General features: G+C 38.1%; 1 protein-coding gene across 2 annotated transcripts in view; it reads left to right on the plus strand.

Annotated features, from left to right (window-relative positions):
• Window positions 1–26,452, plus strand: part of ds (dachsous cadherin-related 1) — a 430,815-nt gene that overhangs the window by 10,908 nt on the left and 393,455 nt on the right. For both annotated transcript variants that reach the window (XM_087351708.1, XM_087351709.1), the window contains exon 2: window positions 8,683–10,451. In XM_087351708.1, the coding sequence (XP_087207834.1) occupies window positions 8,703–10,451 (1,749 nt within the window). In that variant the 5' untranslated portion in view covers window positions 8,683–8,702. The remainder of the gene's footprint in view (window positions 1–8,682; window positions 10,452–26,452) is intronic.

Raw genomic sequence — 26,452 nt, forward strand, 5'->3', positions numbered from 1 at the left:
GTCACATATAGGTTTTGGTGGTCGAGATTTTTATTTTATATTATTTGCAGCGATGTTTAATTGATATGCATTCATTTGTAATTAATTCGTCAATTCTTTGTAACTGCTCATAAAATTAAATTTCAGACGCGCTCTTGTCCACGATTGATGATTGTCTACCATTAACACAGAAACCTAAGACTCGCATGACATAAAAGCTGGATAGTATTTTTAAATAGTCCACGTTCTTTCTCTGTGCTCTTCATTAAACTTCAGTAATTCTTGCAGCCATATTAAGTGGGTCCCATGTCACGACGCATTCTCAGGTTGCGGGTAAAGGAGAAGTCCTCAATGTAACAGGAGGTAGCTGTGAACTTACTAAATAAGCAGTCGCGGACATCCGAGAGAGGGTGATCCTCGAGCTTTATGGTCGGCGTACGGGGACTGACACCTCGTTACCGTTAAAACCACAGTGTTGCGAGATCGGTACGGAATTTAAGGCCCAAACGTTGACGCTAATGGTACGCAGGGCCTCAAAACCTCGCGGGCTCTTGTGGTACAGTAATGACCATTTGAGTTCTGTAAAAAAAGACGTGAAATTTCTTGATTAGAAAGCGAATGTTTGCTCTTCAAGAAGGACCCTGTTCCACGAAGTTAGTTTGTTATTTTCTACAGCGGTGTTAACCAGCTGTGTTGGCTTACGTATCGGATACTTTGGAATGAATGCGCGTGATAGTGACATTTGGGCGCGTGGTCTTAAGTTGATTACGATGTGTTTGACAGTACGAATTTTAAAATTAAGAAGACCGAGCAAGTTGGCTCAAGCAATTACGCTTCTTATTTAGATCCACGAGGTTCCCAGTTTAAATCTCGGACGGAGCGCGGAGGTTTTTTCGTGAGTTTCTCATTCGAAGGTCTGGATAATTTCTTGAAATAGGTCACGTTCGCTTCGTTATTTCAAGTTTACCGAAGGTAATTGTAATCTCTTATCATCATAATATCATCATTTGATACGGTGAATAAAATATATCGGTATCAAGGAATGTGTAGAATAATAAACAGAACTTTAAAACGACGCGTAATGAGAGAGACGAAGTTGCAATGAATTTTATAAAATGTTGGCTGTTTTAAAAATTTGTATGGAAATGAAACGTGTTAAGAACAACAAAATGTTAGTAGGCCTAAAATTTACGCAGTTTTCAGGAAGCGTCAGTGTTTGTACAAGATTAGACAAAATTAAAATCGAAAATATATGAAAGGGGACAAATACTTATTCGGTAAATGAAGGAATGGGAGATGTCGGAGAAAATATAGTTTGGCCTAACCGAACTGGACATATTGGACACTGACTGATTCCTAAAACTTGCACTTTGTTACAAATCAAAAGGGGGTGTAGATAACCTACAGGCCTATGTATCAATTATTTATTAGATGGCTGTAAAATTACAATAGGCATAAGTTAATTCTTGGAAGGCAAAAGATGCTTGGTAGAGTATCTTTAAATAACATGATTTTTTCACCCATGCCAGGAATAGTAAGTGGTATTATGCCATCCGAAAGCATAATGTCAGTATGTATGTGTTTAATATTGTTTAGGACTATAATTAAATCATTAGTAAGCCTATGGATCACGCTGACATGTCAGCGATAGGCTCAGCTCGCCAGTTCCTTTGTCACCTTTTGTGAGGGTGTATCTGATAATCACCCTTTCGTGCCCTTGTGGCAAAAATGGCGAATAACAGGATAGCTGCCAGTGCAATACGTAATAAAGTTGTTTACAGATATTAATTGGGAATACAAAATCCATAATTGACATATAAGCCTATTTTTAATAATTTTATTAAAATTTTGTTTCGAATTACTTATGCCTGATAATGAAAAAGGGTCAGGTTTAATGACTGTTACGAAGATTCTAATTGGGTAATTTCAGACACGGATACAGATAAAAATACCTACATGTCTTTGCGATATTAGTGGGCATATGCAGCGGAATAAGACACTGGTTAGACATTCAGAGCACTTGGCTTATTGGCAGCTGATCGCAATAAAACTATCACCAATTGAAATAGAAAGCTCCGAATTGAATCGAAACCCTTCATGGCACTTTAAGCAAAGCACAAGGAGAAACGGCCTCTCACGTATTATTATGCGTTACCTGCAGAACGTATAAAAAGTGACGCGTACAGAGAAAGGGCTCTATTTCCGAAAGCACAGAATGAATTTTATATATATATATATATTAGTAAGTAGTTTAGAAAACATTTAAAATCTTTTTGAACAAAGCTAACAATGAAAGAAAATCTCGGTTTTTAATACGAGTTCAATAACCTCGTAGACACACCAAACTTGAAAATGGCCGCATACGGCCGAAACATGTAGTTTGATAGCCACTTCGTGGCAAACAATGTGATTGAAAGTGGCAGTTAAAATACATGATAAGTACCTGAAGATTAACACTGGGATGCTGCATTATAGAACTGAACGAATTCGTACGAAATGTAGTATCGGAGGTAATATACACTAACGTTGTCTGATTTAATTTTATTTTGATTTTCGTTGGATATATTTTGCATAAAGATCAAAACGAATTATTATTATTCTTCAAAACCGCTCATTATACAAAGAAATGGTGTTATGTGGAATAAATTGCAAACCTTGTTAAGATCAGAAACTGTTTGTAACTTTCTAATAATGCAAATATTTAACAAGCTACAAGGAGGAATTATTTCTGGTTCGGTGTGTTTCTGTCTGCAATAACTTGAGCATCAGACCCATTGAGGTATGCTGAATAAAGGGGGAAAAAAGCATGTGGGAAACTGGAGTAGGTATTTCCAATCTTGTTTTGAAATAGGAAGCCGAAACAACCCAGTCCAGTAACACAGATCAACTACTTTTTCCTAGATCCAGACAATCGAGGTGTGTTTTGTTCTTGTATGGAGGCTGAATAGAAGCTGAAAGGCAATATCGTTTTAATGGTCTAAGTATATGCTGCATAAGGGACAGGATTACGTACGTCATTTTCCTTTTAATTCTAAATGTAATGTCAGGGTTATCAATACAAGGTCATGGAAATCGTAAATACATCAAAAGACATACTAATATCATTGTTAATGCTTAATAATTATTATTACTTTTGACTGCATGGTACAAATCTTTGTTGAACAGTCGTCTGTTGATCAGACGGTCAAAAAATTTGTACTGTGGAGAAAGAAATTTTACCACTTCCAGTAGAAGCACCCATCATTCGACATTGTGTTGAAGGAGGGGAATAATAATTGTAGTTTAGTCCTGTGGAGCAAACGTACAGTTTATCTAAATAATATTTAAAATTCAGTTCTTACTTCAAACAAAACACAACACTTCACCATTACTAAGATCAGTTTGTTTATACTGTTTAAAAAAATTAATTTCTGTTTGTTTTGAGAATGATACAAGATGTATGAAAGTACTCTGTGGGAAAAATACAGAGTTACTGATTGTTGAATCAAGTGGTACATATACTTACCTCTAAGCAAAAACAGTAAAATGTACCGAGTCTATATCAGTGTGAATGAACTTCGATCTGCAAACGGAATGATTGGTCGTTTATTTATTTGACAATTCTTTTCAACTGAATATTATATATCGTCGGATGATGCATGTGTATTATGATATGGAAAAGATGCATAAGGAAGTGGTCGTGGCTTATTTAAAGATAGTATACTGTCATTTACAAAAGGTCCAGAAACTCTCACGACGACATACGGTCTTCAGGCTAAGCTCTGATTCTGTCACCACCCAGGTACGTAGCCAGGGTGCTAGGTGACAGACATGTCGAGGTTTTGTACCTGTAAATTGCATAAGCGGGACGTAGGTTTTTGAACTGCCCCAGGGCGCAGAAATGGCCCCGTTCTGCTTTTGCGTATCATGTAAACTACTTTCTTTGTTTCTGATTCTATCCATTGTCTCAAGTCTTTTAGAAATTACTACGTTTTGAAGGACGGATATTCCTTTGTCTTCGTTTAAAATTGTGAGACATTTATTCTGTTGGATCCAGTAGACCGAGTTATTCCCGGAAGAAGATCTACCCTTCGAAACGTGGTGACTAAAACAACTTTTATGGCAGACGATGTATAAATTACAAAGCAATGCTAGCAGTTATACTATACCATCGCCAAAGATATTCAGAGAAGACTTGTACATGTAAGTTTACATTTCTGTATCTTTACCATTTGATTCGTGATAGATCAAAATGTGTTCTGCGAATAATATTATGAGTTATGGGGTTTCACGTAAAACAGGTATTGTGAGATTTTAGGTTCTCACGGTCCCGAGTATGAACATGGCTGTCTTCTGGATTGTTGGCTCCGTGTAGTCTGGTAGAAGTTTTCCGACGCTTTAGAGGTTCTTGCTGCGTCTATCATTAGGGCGGTGCACCAAGGACATCTGACACGTTGGTGAACTTCTGCTAGACTACACGGCGCTACAGCCCAGAAGACAGCCATCTTCTACCAGACTACGCGGGTCAAGGACTCAGAAGACAGCAATCTTCAAAAACGGGAATTATTTGACAGATTGAAAAATTAACTGCCTGTGTGTCACGAGGATAGTTAGAGTTGTGTCCCATCTATTGCTACTGCAGCATATATTAGGTGGGCCTTGCGCCATGAGGGAAAAATCAGCCTTCTGATTTCCGCAACGCCCTTGTTTTTGGATTGTATTTCTCAATGGAAGTAGTTTTTGTATCCTATCTTCACTATACACAACTAGTTTAGCCGACAGGTGTAGTGGTTATACAATAACAGCAGATATATTCTTATATATCTCCACCTTCATAAAGTCAAACGTACATGAAAACCTCAGTGGCGACGTAGAAAGCCCACTTCCACCGAGCCATCGGCTGTGTGAGTCTGTAGAAAATATTCTTGTACTTCGGTTTTGTACATACAAGCGATTTCACTTATGACACAAGGCAAGAGAAGGTTTAATGTTCTCGTTGACAAGGCCAGACTGTATGCAGTCAGGTGAATTGCAAGTGTAGAGAAAGTAGTCAAGTTAGTTGACCCGATTAAAACCATCGATCGCTTGATTTCAGGAAGTATAAAAAGAATTCCACTGAGGGAAGGGATGGTGTTTGTTGTTCTGCTAAACACTTTAAATCTACCACTGACAGCAAATGCAACTCACTGGACTCTACGGTATAATTTTTTGTTAAAAAAATAGTTGTTTGTGTATTTATAATACCGTTTCTGATGTAACCATTAAAACTTTCACATTTTTAACGCGTTTCGTACGTTTTCGACTCGGTAGACTGTTCTAGAACAACTTGAAAAATGTGAATTGTAAAAATGTCAACTGTCAATGAGAGCTTTATTTTGAAGTCTTGAGTTTTTCTACTCATGGAGCTTGTAGGTATTATGTGGGAAATATATGTTTCGTTTCCAGCGTTTAAAGTTCGTCGAAATGATAAAATAAGGCTCGTACAGCTAATAAAATTTAACCTATCCAGTCTACACAGCCGTAATACTTTCTCCCCAACTGCCTATAGGTCGTCCAAGGATCATCTCTTTCAGGCTTTTACACGAAAATTTTATATGGATTTCAGATATCTCCGTGTGTCCTATATGTCCTTCCCATTTCATATTCATTGACTTTATTATCATAATAATATATATCTGCTAAATGGTCTCTTCCCTGGAGATGGTCCGATTAAAATTTTGTATTTTTATCTAATTATCCTGATACGTTCTACGTTTCTCAGTCCGTCTCAAGTCTGTAATATAATCACCCTTTACTACTAGGACACAGGTCCCAGGGTTCTTCTAATTTCCTGTTGGTGTATTGCTCCCAGTTAATTCGTTAATTGAATGTTATTCTTGGTAAGTTCCATGTCTGATTTTATGGGAATAATATTCTGAAAACTCAGTGTACAAAATTACAGAGTATTTCAGTGTTTCGCTATTGAAATTTCACAAACATTGGTTACATAATATGTTTACTTTCTATTGTTTGACTAGTGTGGGTAGCAGTGGCTTATATTCTGTTTGCGTGGGCACGATACGTCTGTGTAGTAGAAATGAAAAGAAAACGAATCCTTCATTTAACCGCTAAAACAACTTCAGAGAGTAAATGTTTTCCGCATTGCAAAAAGACAGCGCGTTTCATATTTTGGTTACAGGTCTGTAGAAGATAAAATTGCTCTCAGCTTTACTCCACTGTCTTCCTGACGTGGTGCATAAAAACAAGATACGTAATTGCAGAACGCGTAAAGTGAATGAGTATTAGGGAAGTTATGTCATGCCCGTTTAGCTGTCTACCCTTTTGCTGCACCTACGTGACAGAAATAAACACTAGAATTTGCCAACGCATTCAATTTTGAGGCACATCATTGCATTTTTAAGTAAAGGTCTGTTTCATATGGAAAATTTCGCATAATAGATGCAGATCTTAATGGGGTGCAGGTTTGTTATACACCAGTTTCTTTCATGATGAATTTTGTTAATCTAAGGATTGTATTGGACCAATAATACTTATTTTAATAAATTCATTTAATATAGAACCTGATACCAAATATCATTGAAATGTTTTTCGTTGATGACACAAATAGAACGGACAGATACCCTCTCTACCGTCCTTTTATTTTTTATCTTTGTGTAAGGAACAAAACCTTCTGTCTGCTTAGTTGTGAAGACGAGAACTGACCGAGTATACATTCACTTGAATGGCCTTTGTGATGACGTTGATGAATCTTCGGTTTTTGTGGCCTAATAACTGAGAATTGCTTAATGTGGTGACTAATCATAACTACCGAAGGAAAGGCTGACTCGGGATTATGTCCTTGGTATAGTCTTTCTTTTAATGGTAAAGTTATCTTAATTAAATGTACATTTTGTATGTGTGGATTTTGTGTGATTCTCGCAGTAAACATGAACAGACATAAACAGCACTAACAAAGTGATGAAGAATGCTGTGAAAACCTCAAATCCTACAACAAATTGACGTTTGTAATCGTGAAGTGTTTTCTTTGCGGTACGGACAGAATTCTTAAACATCATTTAGATGAGCTTCGATTTGAAACGGTTAACCATCGCACCATGTAGACGTCTGGCGGAGTACATGTTGTATCTTCATACATTCTTAACCACTGTAGCCCACCAAATGGAGATGAGTAGTCAGCTTCACGCCGCGGCCTCTTTAACTCCGATGAAAAAACCCCGGCACGAAGTAGATAGGTAGTATGGTGAGTGTCTGGACGTTGCGGCGATTTCTGGAGTAGTACGTACATTCGGCCACGACACCTTCCGTTCCCTTTCCAACATAGCATTCGATGTTCTTAGCTATTGACACCTTCGTTAAAAATCATAAATCATAAATAAATATGTAAATCAATCATCTACCCAGCGATCATAACGCTAACCCATGAGGTGTATTACATCATTTTGTTGTGTTATAATCTTATAGTAGTCCACATATACATAACGTCAATAACACAAATTTGCGGGAATTAAAATCTGTTCAGTATGAAAGCAGGCTTTATGAGTTCTGCTCGGAACTCCTAGTGTTATTACATGGATCCACAAATGAACTGTTAAACCGCAGGTAGATCCAGGTCTATCATTATCCCAGAAAAGGAACCGCTTCATATATTAGAAAAGATTCCTTTGCTATGAAATGTAAATGCGTACAAAATTTTAATTTCCGAAGCTGAGGCTGAACAAGACACCACTTGGAAGACGTAAAGTGGTTGTTCGAGAGGATGTGATCTGCTTTAGGATAGGACTGAATCGTGGGTTTTGTGGGAAGAAGGTGACGAATCTCTGTGTTCTACAAAAGCGAGGAATTTCATGAAATAAACAACTGCTAACTGTTGAAGAAAGACGTGCGTTTCATAGAATTAGTTGGCTTGTTTCTGTAACAAATAATATTCTGCATTTTGTCGTTCCAAGTACTGCCTTTCTTATGTTCTTTCTACAAGCAGAACAAAAAAATAAAACAAAACCCTTTGTAAATTTTACCAGTAGTTTCAACAATTATAATTTTGGCTTTTATTAGTATAATATGTATTTAATATTTTTTCGGAGGCAAGATAAATACAGTTACACAAAATCGATTCAAAATTGGATGACTTATCCGCTTTGTTGGAACATTGTTGTTTTGCAATGCATCCATATTTACATTGTTGCGTGTTCTAAATGAGCTCGTTTTTGAATAATATTGTACAGAAAAACACAACTGATTTACAACAAGTAACTCCGTCAGCGAGACTGTAGTATAGCACAGTGTCTTGATGAGACCAATAATTAAAACACGCAGAATGACAATGAAATTCATGCAGTTATGTTGAGATAATCTGTGGAGTTACGGGATTATGTCTCGAGCCTTGTTTAAGTGGGAGGTTCAGCACGTTTGTAGACTTGCCAGACAAGTGTTTGTAAGCAGTGTCATTCACATACCGAGACTAAATCATATTCATCTCATAACATTTAATGAGGTCAGACATTTTAGGGTTTAGTTTATATTACACTCAACAAAGATGCATCAGTCAAACGTACTACCTGCTTATTGGCCGGACGACCGGGGTTTAATTCCGGAAAGAGGTAGCGATGTTACAAGCAAGATTCCTCGGCCTAGAAAGGGTTGAGGAATTTCTTGGCACGGCTATAGAGATTTTATTTGCCCCTCCCAATGTATGTTGTTTTATGATGTCGTTGTGGCTGTTTGCAGGATGGTGGCCGGCTGACCCGATGGACTGCTGCAGGAGGATGTGTCTGCTGCTGCTGCTTCTGTTGGCGCTTGGACTCTGTCTGCAGCGAGGGGCACACGCCGAACATGTGCGAGACCTGGAGGTGTCGGAGGGCGCCCCTGTGGGTACCAGGGTCGGTTACATAGGGGATGGCTCTTCCAGCGACAGTGGCCCTCCGTACCTCATAGTTCCTGTGCCAGGAAGTGCAGTGGATTCGGACTTGGCCATCGAGCAAACCACAGGGGAGATACGGACTAAAGTTCCCCTTGACCGAGAGACAAGATCTTCGTACTCGTTGGTGGCGATACCGTTGAGTGGAGAAAACGTGCGAGTGGTGGTGAGAGTGCTGGACGAGAATGACAATGCACCGACGTTCCCTACGCAAGTAATGGGCATAGAGTTCCCGGAAAACACTCCCCGCGATGTGAAACGAACGTTGCACCCTGCCAGGGACTTGGACCTGGGGATTTATAACACTCAGCGCTATAACATAGTGTCCGGAAACGTAAATAATGCCTTTCGGTTGTCTTCCCATCGTGAACGCGACGGAGTTTTGTATCTGGATCTCCAGATAAACGGGTTTCTGGACAGGGAGACTACCGCTGCATATAGCTTGTTGATAGAGGCTCTAGATGGTGGGAACCCACCTCTCAGGGGTTCCATGACGGTCAACATTACCATCCAAGACGTGAATGATAACCAGCCGATATTTAACCAGAGCCGGTACGTCGCGACAATTCCTGAGAACGCGACAGTTGGCACAAGTGTGTTGCAGGTGTTCGCGACAGATACGGATGCCGGAGAGAACGGTCAGGTTGTGTATTCTGTCAACAGGCGACAGAGTGACCGAGAAGGCATGTTCCGGATCGACCCCAGCACGGGTCTTATCGCCGTGAATCGACCTCTCGATTTCGAGACCAAGGAGGTCCACGAGTTGGTGGTAGTGGCTCGCGACAGCGGAATACAGCCGCTGGAAACCACCGCGTTCGTCTCCATACGCGTCACTGATGTGAATGATAATCAGCCCACCATCAACGTGATTTTTCTCAGCGACGATGCCACACCGAAGATCTCTGAGTCCGCTCAGCCTGGCGAGTTTGTCGCCCGTATTTCTGTCAACGATCCGGACTCCAAGACGGAGTACTCGAACGTAAATGTGACCCTAGAGGGTGGCGATGGTCGGTTCGGTCTGGCAACACGAGATAACATCATATACTTAGTGATTGTGTCACTGCCCTTGGACCGTGAGCTGCAACCCAACTACACCCTGAGTGTTATCGCGACAGACACGGGGAACCCGCCTTTGCACGCCTCCCGGACGTTTCACCTGCGTGTAACAGACATCAATGACAATGCTCCCGAGTTCGAGCGAATGGTGTACGATGCGAATGTGCTTGAAGTGGCCGATCCTGGCACATCGGTGTTTCAGATCCAGGCAGTAGATCGCGACGAAGGAAATAATTCTGCCCTGGCATACTCCATCCTAGATACCCCTGACACTCACTCGACGTGGTTCCAGATCGACCCCCGATCTGGTCTTATCACCACCCGGTCACACATCGATTGCGAGACGGACCCCGCACCCCAGTTGACAGTGATGGCACGTGATAATGGCACCCCTCCTCTCTCTTCGTCCGCAACTGTACTCGTCACCATTCACGACGTCAACGACAACGAACCAATCTTCGACCAGAGTTTTTACAACGTGTCAGTTGCGGAGAACGAGCCACCGGGTCGCTGCATTCTCAAGGTAGGGAGCGTTTCCTTTCATACCCCGGTCTTGGTCGCACCGAACAAGAAGACGTGCCCCAGCATGATACTTCTGCAGGCCAAATCTATTGGTGCAAAGCGTAGTTTACTTGGTTGAATTGGAAGCCAAAGTAGTTGGAGAAAAAATTGCCCCAGTTTCACTTTGTCCATCCCAGGCCCCACATAGACTACCCTGACATCTAAAATTCTTCATAGTGGCGTCTAAGAACCTGAAGAAGAAGCAGTATATGATACGATGATTTGTTTGCAATTTATTTAATATGTTCGTTAGTGCTGATGGAAAATGAAGTCTCTTGTATTGTTTTAACTCTTTTCATGATTTATTGAACGGCGTCTGGTGATCGCGAGAAGCGAATTTAGAGGCGCATGGTTTATTTTTTTGTTATTCTTTTTGAAAACTTGAAGTTAAGTGTATTTGACCAAGTGCGTATTTTAGCGGTCATCAATAATGTATGTTATAACAGGGTGCTGTGGAACTTAATGGACTCTGTCTTTCTGCTTAAGTCTGGCCGAGTAAAACTTGTCTTGTGTGCTTATTTAATCAACTGCAGGACGGCAGCCCCTTCGGAAAACTTTTAACTGATTAAATTACACCAAATGAAAGCTCTCATGTCGGCGAGTATGAAGATGACTGTCTTCTGGGTTGTAGCACTGTGTAGTCTGGTAGAAGTTTTTCAGAATACTGCCTCCATCATCAGCACTCATAACCTTGATGATGGAGGCAGTGAATCTGTACGGAAGTTTTGACTTGAAATTTGAATTAATTTTGCTCGGTATTTCCTTGCCATTGTATTACAAACTGCATCATAAGGTATCTGTTATTGACCTCATGCACTACGACAACTACAGGCGATTAGTAAAATTATTTATTTCCGTTTTTTATTTTTTATGTAGGAGGAAGGAAAAATCAGTTTGTAGTTTTGTTACGTTCTGGGGTCAGTAGTGTGAGTCTGTAGTTTATAGGGAAAGAGTGCCTTACAGACATTTACAGGTACATGGCCACCCATCGTGCCAAAACTGGGGGTCAGAATACCATAATGTGATGCTGTTCTTGGCGGGAGAGGAAAGGAAAAAGAGAAGAATACACTTTGTTGTCTACAACATGGTCCCCCCTTCCTTCCTTTTTATGCCCCCTTTTCTTTAAAATATACCTGTCGACACATAGTAAAGAATACACACCAGCTAGCTACATTTAAAACTTCACCCCTCTTTAGAGCATGTCGGCCTTTCGTCTGCCCTTTGATCCTATTATATTGAAACATGTCCTACAGATAGAGAATGGCGACAAGCAGATTGTGTATGAATTACTCTTGTGGTCTGTGTTGGCTCAGGTCGGGAACTTGTGTAAAATGTCTGTTAAAATAGGGTCTTCAGTTCTCATCACAAGGGTGATTGATTACACAGTTTGTATTTATAACCTAGAACTGTTAAATAATACCCTGAAAATGGCTGTCTTCTGGGCTGTTGCTACTTAATATGATAGAAATTTTCCAACGTTTCAGAGGTGCTTTCTGCATACATTATCAGGAAGATCGTCCTGTTGAAGAAATTTGCCCTCCACGTATCTATGTTGCCCTAACGGTTTCAGTGAAAATGTGCTTGGAAAATTATGTTCTCTGAATATAATATATAAAAGGAAGGATTACACTTGTTTAGAATTCTGTGCAGCTTCTCGAATATTCCTACTGACGTAAAGCGTTTTGGAAACAGAAGGAGGTCCACCACATTGCAATACGAGACCCTCTCAGTCCCCCTGATACCAAAGTCAAGGTCATTCGTTTTACTTGGCCGCTGCTCACGCTAATTGTGCAAGAGCTGAGCAGGTGTATTTATTAGCAGAATGTGTATTCATTCTGGAACAATACTTTGTACCAAAATGTTTTTTTGCTGCTAGTGAAGCATTTACCATTGCGTATCCTGAGAAGAAAGTACGGAGTAATACAACCCTACACCTATTGGTAACAGAATTTCGGATATAGGATGTGTTTGTTTGTGACGACTGCTTATCGAGAGAACAAATGAAGACAGCTAAAATTACGACCGTGTCTATTTCAAGCTGCAGTAACAGAACACGCCTGGAAGAATTCAATGTTTCGATTGATTTTGTCGTTTTGTGCGTGAAAGCATTCGTCTGTGGTAGTTAGGGTTGCATTTTGAATGAATCATTCTATACAAAAATTACTAGAATTAGCCTATAGCGTTTAAGGGGAAATGACAAATCAAAAGTATAATTTACGTTAACAACACATTTGAACTAGTTATGTAATGTAACTATAAAATTTCATTCAAATATGCCAGTCTGTATTATGATAAATTATAAGTGAATAATTATACAATTTAGTGAAATATTGCCGAGTATAATTTATATTAGTACAAATGCCGACTACGTTTAGCTTTCAGATACAAGTTAAGTATTTTGCACAATTATGTTAAATTTTTTTAAGGTACTGCAGGAATTTTCATGCAGAAATCGTAGGTATGTTATGATTTATCTCAAACAGAATCACCCGCGCCTAACTTCATTTATTAATTAGTTATCGCCATCAAGCCAGACTTAAAATATGTAATTCGCGCCATCTCCATGTTGTTTTACGTTCCTTTAGAATTGTCTGCATATTTATCGAAGCTGTGTTGCCACAAAAAACGTCAGAACTCTACATAAGTGTTGCTAGTGTTGGTGTTATTCATTGTAGGAAATTATGAAACACAAAAAGCCAAATTAGAGTTGCATAAGTAAAATTTTTAAACATTCGTTAGGGTCAATTCTTAACATACCAAAACTGACAAATCGCTTTATGAATCAACTTATCATTTGCCGATCTGCAGGGAACAAAAACAAATCGGTTCTTTGATTATGATAGGGTCTGACATTGAATGTTAACTTTGCTGATAAAATGAAAACTATAATATTACTTCTGTTTTTCAGTAGAATTCAATACATTTTCCATCTTTGACACAACGTTTTTATTTCATGTCTTCATTTTTTAGCGAACCGTCTTGTACCATTCAGGTCTGTCAGTACTTTTACATCCTCTTGCACTTTGAGCAAGTTCAGTCCCGTTGGGATCTTGTTAGTGAATGAGCTCACTATCCACGCCCGTGTTATTTAAAGACTAGATTAGGGCTCTCCCTATCTCTTTCTTTCTTTCTGAGGGATTTGAACGCTGCGTAAGAAAGCGAACTGCTAGCTGAGACAGCTTCATCCTTCCTCTTCTCACTCTTGGTATAACGATAATGATTATTTTCGTTTCTATTTTTCTCGTCGTTTCGATCTGGGTATGAAAGTAATTGGATATCATCGTCATTTACCCTCGCCTATGTGACGAAGGTGAATGTCTATTGTGCTGTGTAATGCACGTGAGCTAACGGAATCACCACTGGAAATCGAAATAGTCTAATTATTTTGTAACATAGGATTCAATCGAGACTACAAACGGATGAAGTTGTAAAAGAGGTTTTCTCTTCTAGTATTACACAGAAGCGGTTTGTAAGCGTCTGACCTGTCATTCGTAATACTTGGTTCGAGCCCCGATCATCCTGTTAGTTATCTTTAATGGTTTTTTCAGTCCTCCTAGGCCATTGCCCCAGTATTTTTTGTAAAATAGGGCATAGTTATTGCATTCCATGTCCTTGTGAATTTTTCTTTCATCTTATTTGACGATGTTATACAATGTCATTAAATAAGCAAACCAAAACTTTCCAAAATTATGAATTTATGGATTGAAGTGCTAGTCTTGAAATTCAAGGACCCTTGGTAGAACATCGCAATCTGACTTTGTAGTTGATTTGTTAGAATTTCGTCAATATATGTAGTTCCTCACAGTGTGTGGACTATATGTGTTATGAGAACTGTCATGAATTAAAAAGCGAAAAGAAAATTTGGAATGCGTTGCTGTGGCTTCTGAGAATAGGATGCGCTATATTTACTTACAGGGTTTTCTTTATAACTTCTCTCCAGATCGGCGCTATATAATCTGAACTACTGAAAAAGCATTGTTAAATAAACCAAATAATAATAAAAATTCTCACCAACATTTGAGAACGAAAGTATTTATTTTTCTGGAGTCCGATTTTATTATAAATTATTCTGTGTAGGATTTGAGGTTTTCGCGGCGGAGAGTTTGAAGTTGACTGTCTCCTGGGTTGTTGCGCCGTGTAGTCTGGTAGAAGTTTACCGACGTTTCAGAGGTTCTAGCTGCCTCCATTATCAGGGTGATCATTGCCGTGATGATGAAGGCAGCAAGGAGCTCTGAAACGTCGGTAAACTTCTATCAGACTACACGGCGCAACAACCCAGAATACAACCATCTTCATAAATCATTCTGTTTCTTCAAGTATAAGTAATGGTCGTGAATCAGTACGCTTAAGAAAGGAATTTTGTACCTCACAACTTCTTCGCCTGTATTCATTAACTGTTTGCTATTATTTGCCCATCTTCTGTCCTTGGTTGGAGAGAACCCGAGCTGAAAGCAGACTATTAAAGCAGTAGTTTTGCAAATACATTTTTAAGCGCATTGCTGACTGAAATATGTACATATATATAAATATAGAAAGTAGCGGAAATTATATGCAACTAGCTAACTCCAAAATCTGTTAGACTTGTAACGATTTGAAAATGCTTGCTTCGTAGGACCCTAAGATTTATTTGTGTCTTCATTTGAAAGTAGTCCACCCCTTCTCCAATTAGTTCTAGGTCTCTCTAATCTGTACTCACCAAAAGTTTTTCCTACTTAATCTGTATGATTTTGTCTGCTCCCCACGCGTGCTAAACGTCTTGCCAATGTCGTCTTTATTGATCCAACAATATTCTCTGACGAGGTAAATTATAAAATTTGTTGTTACTTAGTTTTATCCACATGTGTGGACCATTGCAGAAATGGGCATTGTTCTCACGTGTTGTGTACGTGGTCCGCTGAAAACGGTTAGTAGTGAGAGAATCTTCGGCTGTGGAGACTGTACATATAAATGTCTTCTTTTTATGAACAGAATCGTATATATTGAAACAGGTACTGATGTGTGTGTGTGTATATATATATGTATATATACACGTGTGCTTAATATATGCTGTTTGTAACGAGGATTGTAACTTGAGTGCATTATGTGTCGGCGAAGACCAATAATTTTAACTATCATTTTATAGAAAATGCAAATGCAGTTGCATGTGCAATGGACAACGAAGTAAAAAAATGTAAGATATCGGATACATGATGGAAATTGGTGCGTATTTTATAAAGAACCACGCAGTGATCAAAATGTTTTCACATCGTTTGAACCACGTTGATATATAAATTGTGACATAAACGCCTTTGCTTGTATCTTCGTAATTGGGCGTTTTCCTCGTTTCAAGGCATGAAGCAGAATTTAATACATCTTGAGTTTGCTTTATTTACTAGTGTTCGTTAGTGTTTCGCTTAAACTATAGGACAGAAATCGTAAATAAAGAGAGCTAATAAATTATTTGGATAGTAGGGAACGTCATATAATTGACAACAAATAGAAATTATATTTACAATGAAATTGATGGAATGTTAAATTCAGGAGATGAGATCAGGAAGAGGTAGATGGACGGGACACACAGAAGGCATGGTAGAGGCGATAGACCCATTTAATTGGAAAAAATAAGGTAGATGAGGGAAGTGTGGGGAACACTGTTAAAATGGATTTTAAACAACCAAGGTTTTGAATGTGTAAACTGGGTTGAATTGATACAGTATAGGACCTAGTGGTGGGATTTGTTGAACATGATGATGAAATTTAGTTTTAATATACTTTATTTCAGTCCATTTGAGACCGAAACAAATGTATTTCAAATATCAGCTGATGTTGCCACAATGAGCTAATATATCAGTATGTGATAGGCCTTAAGGCTTCCTGCCATGCTGTGATTGAACGTAAGAAAGAAATAGGGCCTAATTATATCCTTGATGAAATTAGAGGAACATTTGAGGATCTTACCTTTATTTTATTTTAGATTGCTTTGTGAGGTCATGAGTAATGAGTGAGTTTTAAGTGTTATTTGCACAAAACCCAAAAAAAAAGGAACTTTTCTTCTTCTTCCTTGTCTCTACAACCCAGTTGTGGGTCTTTGCCGCCTCCTTTACGGAGTTTTCCTACTTAGTCCTTGAAGTGAGCATTTGTGAGTATTGAGTGACCAGCCCACTGCCTCTGCACAATTTCTAATCTATCCTGACTTTTGTCTGCTAGAGCCATCTGATAGAGAATCAGGAGAGACTTGGGTGAGAAATGGCCGTTGAATTTTGCTTACGAAACATCTCGTTTCATGCTCGTAAGGTTCTTTTACATGCGACCGTCGGCTTTACGCCCCCCCCGCCCCCCAGAAGGAAGTTGTGCTACGGATTTTTATCACTCTTAAAAATTCATCGACCTCGGCCGGGTTTGAACTCGCGAACCTTTGGTCCAGTGGCGACAATAAAGGAACTTATAGACAAGCCTAATCATTTTCTGATGAAATCTTTGCTTAGAATTGTCTGAAACAATATCTTCATTGCTTTTGAACTTTGCTTTAGAACATTCCAATAGAAAGGTTCAAGAAAATAACGGGAACATGAACTGATTGGTGCATATCATCAGCTGAACACGTATGATAATGTGTGGCTAAAATGTTCTAAATTAAAACCCAGAAAGCGTTTGAACCTAGTGTAGAGGCTGGGATATAAGTGAACACAAAATACGTGAAATATAATTTAATGTATCGTTACTAGAATGGCTGTTCTTTTGAAAATGTGGCAGTTCAGGGTAGGAACGGTAGTAACAAATCTAAATTATATTTATGGTGAAATTAAACTGCATTAAATTTGCGAAATGCTTACTGTTATTCAGTTCATAATATTTCTTATTCCCTTGTTCTACCTAAAAGCCCGGAAACCAAATACATAAAATTGCAATTTTACCTATTGTTTTGCATGGGCGTGATACTTGATCTGTCACTCAAAAGAAGACAATAGATTGAGGGTGTTTGAGAACATAGGAGAGAGAGAAAGCCAACGAAGGACTTGAGAAGACTCTGGAATAAAAAGTTCTGTAATTTTTAATCTCCATACAGGATGCATTGAATGATAATTCGGTCATTTTAAGCAACGGCTTACCCAACTGCAATTTTAAACTGCGGCTTAACCCCCTCCCATTTTGTGTTCTTTTGTGATATTTAACTGTGGTCATTGAAAAACTTTACTGAGGACTTGAGTCTTAAAACTTTTAGTTTCCAATAGTATAATCGACATTTAATAACGTCTCATTTTATATCTTTGCAGTAGTTAAAATACTGGACTGATTAATATAAACATTTAATTTCTTTAAATATTACTGTTGCCTGAGGTATTCGATTAAACCCAAGCACATAAACATTAGAATTACAAACATGTCTATACCTCCACTTCCCCATACGTCTGCATGGCGTGACAGACGGATGGACAGGGAAACAGAGACTCTTTCTCTGAGTGAGTAACAAGCAGTGCGGATCTTACGAAAATCGTGTACGTTTCTTCCTTTGGGTGGGGAACAGCCTGTTGGACGGACGACTTCTGAATCCCTTGAAATCTTTGTTGAGGAAGAGGGTGGAACATCCTAAGTTATCGTCGTAGGCAAATATTTCGAGGTGTGCGCATGTGAGTAATTCTGTGGAATGTCGCCAGGAAGTACAGTGCGCCGTGAATTTCCGATATTCGCACTGACTTTCACGTCACTGGAGACAATCGGTGTTGAGAGAGTATAAGCAGACTGTAAGGAGTTGGGATCCCCATGCAACGCCCGACGCAACTACTTCCTGCCCAATCCTTTCCAATTCATCGCTCTGTTTGACAGACGGCATTAAAAAGTACTAGAAACCACAGAGCGCTGTGTTTATTTTCTTATCCCAATGAAAATTTTCCACTCGTCGGAAAGGAGAAGACTTTGCAGCGCAGTGCATGCAGAGTCGTCAAAGTTGACGAAAATTATTACGTCTCACGTGACATACGAGATTATTTTGCTGTTTTAAATGTAACTTCGTGAAGTAGGGCCTCTTGGAAAATATAACAATGAAGAGATATTGAACTGGTGAGGAAGTTCTTAGCCTTATAGGGCCCCATAAGGAAACAAAAGTTTGTGCCACGTTTATAAGATCCCGCTACATAATAATATCCTGACCCAAAAGAAATTGAGTTCACATTTTCATACCATTCGTCTTTCATCATACGCTTTACTCTTATCGTCATAAAATGTATGCGTTTATCAACTGTTCCCTGCATGATAACATTTTCGCCCATCTCATTCTCCTCAACTTGACCAACTCACTAATACAAGGAGAAGATTTTCTGTAGCTTCTTCTTATAGCGTTTCCCTCTCTTGTAAGTCCAAAATGATTTTGTTTACCGTGCGCCATAGAATTGTTATTATCACTGTTTCACAGCGCCATTTCTTCATCAGTAGGCGATGTAAACTGTCCAAGTAAGAGCAGAAGTTTTATACTTAAATCTTTGTTCGAGGTTCAGAGCAGTGCATTTTAAATGGTGGTTGCAAACTAAAAGATATGTCCTGGTAATGTTTCAGGATTCCTCTAACGGCTTTAATACTGAACACAACGGAGAGCAATAATCCCGCTCGTCGGCTTACCTCGCATTCCAATTTATTTTATAACAAATTTACAAACAAAACTCGTACTCTGAGCAGAGGAAAGCCTTTAAACAGGCAGAAGGAACTAACACTCACTGTTGTAATATGTCTTTTTTATTGATTAATTCGTAAGTGCGTTAAATTTTCAATTTTATTTCTTGAACATCTCTCTTCATAATTTTTATCTTCATGTTTTATTTATTACCATGAGGTATATAAAGTCAGATTGCATGATGATTTATTATTATGTTACTACAATTTACAAACTTCTATTTTATTTTTGTGTTGTATCCTTTTTTCGACCACGTAACGCATTAGGCTATGCTTTGAACAAATTTAAATACTTTTGTTGGTTACTACACGGGTCATGCATGTATGTTGTATGTGTAAATGGTTGTGCATATTGATAATTTATGTATGCATATCCGTGCTCGTATAAATGTGCATTATGTTTGTATGTGGTGTATGTATTAATTAAGGAATTCAACGACTTCCCAGATCTATTATTCAGCAAAGACCTTACATATTTCATAAAGACGCTTACAGAAAAAGAAAATAAAGTGTCGTGTGCGACTGATGACGTAAGGATTTCTCGATCTTGAAAATGTTAAGGGACATGAAGCTTACATTTCTAACTCGATTCTTCTTTGCCGTATGCTGATCTTATTTGATTACTTTTGTGTTTCCTGATTTTCGGTTCTATTGGCAATCGATTCCGTCTTAATTTTGTATTCGTGATCATCTCACAAATCTTAATCCTTTCTACATCCGTCAAACCTTTTATGGGGATTTTGGTCCAGAGGCGGAACTTAAGAATTTGACTTTTGAGTTCAGTAAAAGGCTGAAACTTTCTTGATCAGTTGGATGACTATCAGCTTCTCATGAAGCATTTTCTTGTAGGTAGGTGGGACGAAGGCATACAATGAATTCGGAATTACGTGGTAGGTAGTATTTCCTGAGATGTGTCTCCTCTTAATTTTATCATGAGTAACCTGTAACTTCGAATTTCCCAAATACTTTGCTGTTTCATTGTGAGATAACGAGGTCCACTTTATAGTCCGATACTGAGCTAGGAAATAAAAGCCTGAAGTTCGGGGGACGAACAGTTGTTTACTACTGTGCGGCTAAGCTACAGAGGGCCCCGTAGCAATTGGTCTGGTTGTGTATTTCTCTTGGTACATGCCTTGCATTATGAATACACTCGCGCGCACACATGCTTGCACGCCCTCTGGCTCCCGTGTGTGTATTGTAAGTTATGAGACTCAGTTTACAATAAATGCCAACTGCATTTCTCTGCAACTTCATGTTTCTTTCTCTTTCTACCGCGAAGCATCAAGGGACAGAAAATAGTGATAGGCATCAGCTTCTTTTAGTTTAGAAATGAGATGAAATAGACATAATCATATTAGACTTGTTCGAGAGAGATTCACGATCTGTACGAAAGATAGAGTAATGAGTTCAATTTGCCTTCATCATTGACTGAACGAACTAGCCCTTTCCATGCCGAGTTATCAGTGGAATATCATCTTCAGTTAGTAAGCTATATTTCTATGGTAATACAGAACTCATGGTTCTGTGGACAGGACTCAGCACGTCCCATGTGTTATGAGATCGGCTACCATGATTAATGGTCCTTTCGTGATTTTCTTCAGATGCTACGAGAGCCTATCTTAAGTAGACCTCGACCCTTCCCTCTAAATATATATGTAGATTCTTTATTACCAACCACTGTATCATTTGAGGCTGTATAGGACCTAATCAATACAGTTTAAAAAGCGTAGTTAAGAAACTAAAGAATCAGTTGATAAGACCGTGACGAGCTTGATGTATTATATTTATAATCTTTCTGAACCCTGAGGAGTGCGTATTAAAATAGCTTCTTCCATCCGCACCTATGAAAGAATTCTAGAACGGATAAACCCGATTTGGTTAAATGTGATATTGGAAGATTTAACGAAAAATTTCTAGCAATTTCAGATTTTATTTAAATCGGACAACTTTAACGACCATTCTGCACGTATGTGTCTCTTTCTTGATCTAATCTTATTAAAGTAGGTCTTTACACAAACTGATTACTCCAGGTGTTTTAGCAGATATCAGTTATTAGAAATAAATTCTTAATTGCGTTGAAATAATTATTTTTTTATTCTGTTAATTTAATGTTATATTACAGTACGAATTTGGGTATATTAAACCAGTTTTCTTTTTAATTTTCTTTTATCTTATATTATAACAGTGAACAATGAAACCTTAATATTGATTATTGTATTTATTCATTCAGATACTTCTGTCTTCTCACCAATAAGAATCAATTAACATTGAGTAGTTGCATGTGAACTTAATATTTGTTTGTTACAAGGGAAGAGCTCCTGTCGTCATAATTATTCAGTTCAGTGAAGAGTTTCACTTCCGTGGATATCAATTTAGTACTGTTTATGTAATCCATTTATAATTTCTTCTGCCGAACGCATGTGTCTCTGTTTTAAAATGCCTCGAATAACCGGCAATACAAAATGGTTTGTGATATTTCTTTTCGGTATTATTGTTTAGTATAATGCCCTGTTTTCTTGGTACAAATTAATTTTATTCGTTATAGAAAATATGCAAGTCTCTGTCTTCCTAACCATTCGGATACATCTTTCAACACTGTCATTCTTTATTACCAGGCTGTTTCCTTGATAACAAGTTTGTATCGTTAAAAACATCAGATATTGTAACTTAATTATTTTCGATATGCCGGAAACGATTTTTACTAACATTTTCATGTAACAAATAAATCAATATCATAAGTATTAGTGGAAAGGGTTAGAACTTGTTTAAAAAAATTCTCTCCACTTTATTTGTTCAAATTCGAGCTTTTGTTCGGGTGTGAATTTTCTGCATCCAAACAGTTGTAGCCCACAGTAAAGAAGGCGTCCCCATGAAACGTACTTGGTCATTTCAGAACGGCCAGTGCTTTCATGCAGCACAAAGAGAGAGATGGAGACTGCAATTTTATGTCGGAAACGGTTGGAAGCAACAGGAAGGGATTTTTGACAATTATCGTGTGTTCAACCGAAAACATCAGTCTCTTTCTTCGTCTACATAGCCGGCAATATGTCGATGGGTACTTGTGTCTTTTTGATGAATTTTGGTCAGCTAATTAGAGGAAATTTTGTGAAGATAGCCCTCGGTTATAGCCGTGAACGTTGCAATAAACTTTGGTGACATTGGTAAGAAATTTACCTTTCGCATCTTCTTTTGTAAAGTGATACCAGGTCTGAAACCGCGTCTGTTTGGTTGTGTGCAAGTCTTCAGTTGCCATTTATTTCACGTTTTGCCACGCCGGTTAACTCATTTCGGGCTACTGTGCGTTTAGCAAAAGTTCGGTACATATATATTACTAACATCATGAAGTAGAGACCTTCTTGGCAAGTCGATACTCACCAGATTACTGAAGAACTTCCCAACTTTTATAGAACGAAAAAGTTCTTTACCGTATTCACAAGAGTCCAATATTTATTTAATCCCATCCTGAACTAGATGAGTTCAGTCCACGACTTCACACCGTCTTTCTTTATGATACGCTTTAACATTTCTTCCCATCTGTGTTTAGGTTTTCCAGGTAGTCTCTTATGTTGAGGTTTTCTGATAAAATTTTGTATTTGTCATCTCTTTAATGCTTGCTACTTCCATTAATTTCTTCGCCCTAATGTTAAGTTGTTTTGCGAATCGTGCGACGTTTATAGTGTAAATTTCTGCGTATGTTAGGATCGTTCCCGTAAGATCCATCACGTTTTATCAAGCGCCCCCAATCTGGGTTCTTACGTATAGGACCAGAAACGGGTAGTAGCCTATTATGTAGCAGATAATACTATAATATCAATCTCCAGGCTTACACAGGCCTGTTTGGTAGCCGAAAATGATATGACCCAAAATAGCGGAGAACACGTTTCACCGACGTCGTGATGTTTAACATTAACTGAGAGATGAACTGGAGGACTACGTTCCTGAGCGAGACGTCACTCACTCGTAGTTCCCGGAGGGCCAGTTTCATTGTATTTCTGCCTATATCATACCAGTTACTTTAAATGTCATTTGGTCACTACGTTCTCATATGTGTCGTTTACCTTTACAACGTTCTACTGTTTTAGGTGCTGAAAGGACTAATATTAACCTTGTATGTAAGTCTTGAAACCTATTTCTTCGCATGTGGTTTTCTATGCCAGACTTTTTCATGTTCGGAGGGGTTGTTTGGTTTCAACCAGCTAAGGACAGAGTTTATTGGCTGACTTTTATGAATGCGGTAATGCACTTTTTGTTTCCATAAGTGACTTGTATAAATAACGAGTAAGACCCATACGTGTTAAGCAATGTACAGAATTTCTAATTTAGTCAACTTCTTCTGTCTCAGGCTTGTAGCGTGTTTTTCCGTACTTGAACCACGAATATCATCAACGTTAAAACATTGGCTGTTTTTTAAACTCACAATCAGTATGAACATCATGCCACCAGATACCTCATCTTAATGCATGTTAACACTCTTTCATCAACAATAGAAACATGGAGGTTTTGCGAACGTGAGTGTTGAATATTAGCGGCATTCATTGTCGTTGTGTTAACTTTGTGTTGCGCTAGATGTGTTCCTGTAATATACTGGTGATACTTGTAAGAAACTGAGAAACAATGTGATCATTCGCTCGAAATGTTTTATTTCTTTTAAGAATATGTAAGGAAACAGTTTAATTGTGTGATTAATATGGTGACACTTCAAACAAAGTTGCTAGTAGTACATGTATTTGCCATTGGATATTAAGGGGTTAATATACCCATTAAAGCCCAGTGGCAACTATAAGTGCCACCTGCTTTACAGTCAGTAAGTGTGTCTTTCGTACACAGTGTATATATGAGTTGCCTGCTTTTCTTAGAATGAACAGGGATTATATCCTTAAACATTATTAACCAGGAAATTTTTATAAATGGAGACGCTTTGTTTTATTTGCTTTATGGAGTGAATATTAAAAGGATGAACTATTTGGAACCTTAAATTGCACCACGCTAACGGAGACGATTTAAAATACTTGCAATGACTTGTATTCAGCCTGATGTGCGTAGCAGCTCTGTCATAGTCCAGTTGTATTCTCTCTTTCTGTATGTCATAAGGAAACATATCAGACGTTTAGAGTGGAATAACTGCCATTTCCGAAGCTTGCTCTCTCTTTCTGTACAAGAGTCCCCCAAAACTTTCCAGAAATATTGGTAAATGTGCTTCAGAAATATAATGCAAGTTTTTCTTATTTGAATAGGTTATTTTTGTAACTGTCGTTTTATTCTAGAGCTCAAAATGGAACTGACAGCGGTGTTAACCCATGTGTCGTATAGTGTCAGTAAGAGAGAGAGTGAATCTTATGCGATTTTGGTACAGAGTGAGTACATTATGTGTAGGTCCTGTTTTTACGTCGGTCTGTGTCCATTCGCATATCTGAGATTATTCAAAGTCTTAGAATTTAAAAAGAATCCTTAAAATGACTTGAGAGAATTAGATTTGGTTCTGATCGGTCCGGTATGACCCCTTCTTTACATGAATTTTAAATATAAATGAATGCAATTACTAAAAGTGGCTTATTGCACAGATAAATGTAAAGTAAATTACATTAAATATTGATATCCTTAAGATCTGTAGTTCATATTTAAAGCATGTTTTTTTGAAATGACATACCGGTTTATTTAATTTTAGTAACAATGGCAGTGTCATAAGCCTGAGTTTCATAAACGTGATTTTACTTGGTACTTACCAGCGAATTCACTAACGGCGAGTAAAATAGCTTTGTATAATTGGATGAGCGAGTAAAATCTCCAAATATTTGCCTCGCTCACTCGCTCAGCTAATGGCGTTAACATTTTTCAACTTCTGTTGCTACTCGACAAGGAATTTACTAGGAGATAGTAAATTCTGTGTGTGTAAATAAGTAGGAGAGTAAAATAGTTCAGTATGTTTTTTTGTTTTAGTGCATTAAAATGGCAGAGTGGAATGTAAATGAGCCAGTATGATTTTTAAATACTTTGAGAAAATTAACATGTCTTGTGGACTGTGAAGGAGGAGTACTTGAATAATCTTTACTCAGGAATATCAGCACAGAAAAAAACGACCGCATGAAGTACTTCTAGTGACATTTTAAAAATAAAACTACAGCAGCACTGTGAGAAAATTATCAGGCTAGTAAACCAGCCTAATACAAATAGACAAGCGAAATCACTTGCGAATAGCTAAGTCGTGGTTGAGTGAATCCGCCGGCGACCAGCGAGTTAAATGGCACACTGTAATTAAGGCTTTATCCTTTGCTGTTTGTTTAATAGTTTTGTAAATAGTATAATTTTTTGGCTATATGCAGTGCGGATTCTGTACTGTCGATTATTTACAGTAATCGATTTTAATCTGAAATGGAAGAACGTCGAATTGAGTTGGTAGTGAAACATCTCGAAAGGACACATTTATGAAACATGTTCCTTTAAACTGGCGTACACATAGCTTTTCACTTTTGCATTGGCATCTAGTGTAATGTATCTGGAAATACATAAAGGACAATGTTTATTATTCTTCTTTTCGAAATAAGTTCTGTGGTTTCTTAGAATTACAAGGTCTGCATTTAACTAGGAAGATCTAAAAGCAAGCAAATACTAAATTGTCTGTTCCAACAAATATTTTTGGAATACGCCGTTCATCAGCCTACCTATGAATATATTACTTGACTGTCGTTGTACACTGGGGTGCATTCCTGCGAATAGCCGCTTATAACGAAAATGTATCAGACGGAACACCTATATCAGATGTCATTTTTATGTTAAACTGTCCCCAGAATTCTTTGCTGCTAAGCTTATATCTGCATGACATTCGCTGATAATCCTGAAGAACGTTTGATGCAGAAAATAGGCTATAAAATTTGGTCGCGAATAGGATACTGATGTACATGATACTGAAATTAAACCGCGAAAACGCGGAAACACCTTCTACTGAATACAGTTGAGAATATAAACTTGCCATTCGTTTTATTGTTAGTTTTTAGACCACATAAATCTAAATGACATTCATTAATAGTTCCTGAGTAAATATGATTCAAATCTTTACGATTTATTTCAGTAATATTCAAGTTTCATAATCGTGTATCAAAGTCACCCGAATTTTAGTACAGTAAAAAATACTTTGATCGTCATTTTGTAATGTTGCGTACGCTTCATAAACAGACTAATTATACATAGGCAAGTGAAACCGGACTTCAAGAAAGCCTCGTGCCACTTCATGCCTCTTAGGAACACATATTCTCATAATTTAATAACAATTTTTACTCATTCGACGTAAATTGATGTATAAGAATTCCTTTTCTCTGAAGTAAT

The sequence above is a fragment of the Zootermopsis nevadensis genome, unplaced genomic scaffold (genome assembly GCF_977971745.1).
Source record: "Zootermopsis nevadensis isolate Lab colony 2312 unplaced genomic scaffold, Znev_1.0 Znev_ptg000020l, whole genome shotgun sequence".
Classification (NCBI taxonomy): Eukaryota; Metazoa; Arthropoda; class Insecta; order Blattodea; family Termopsidae; genus Zootermopsis; species Zootermopsis nevadensis.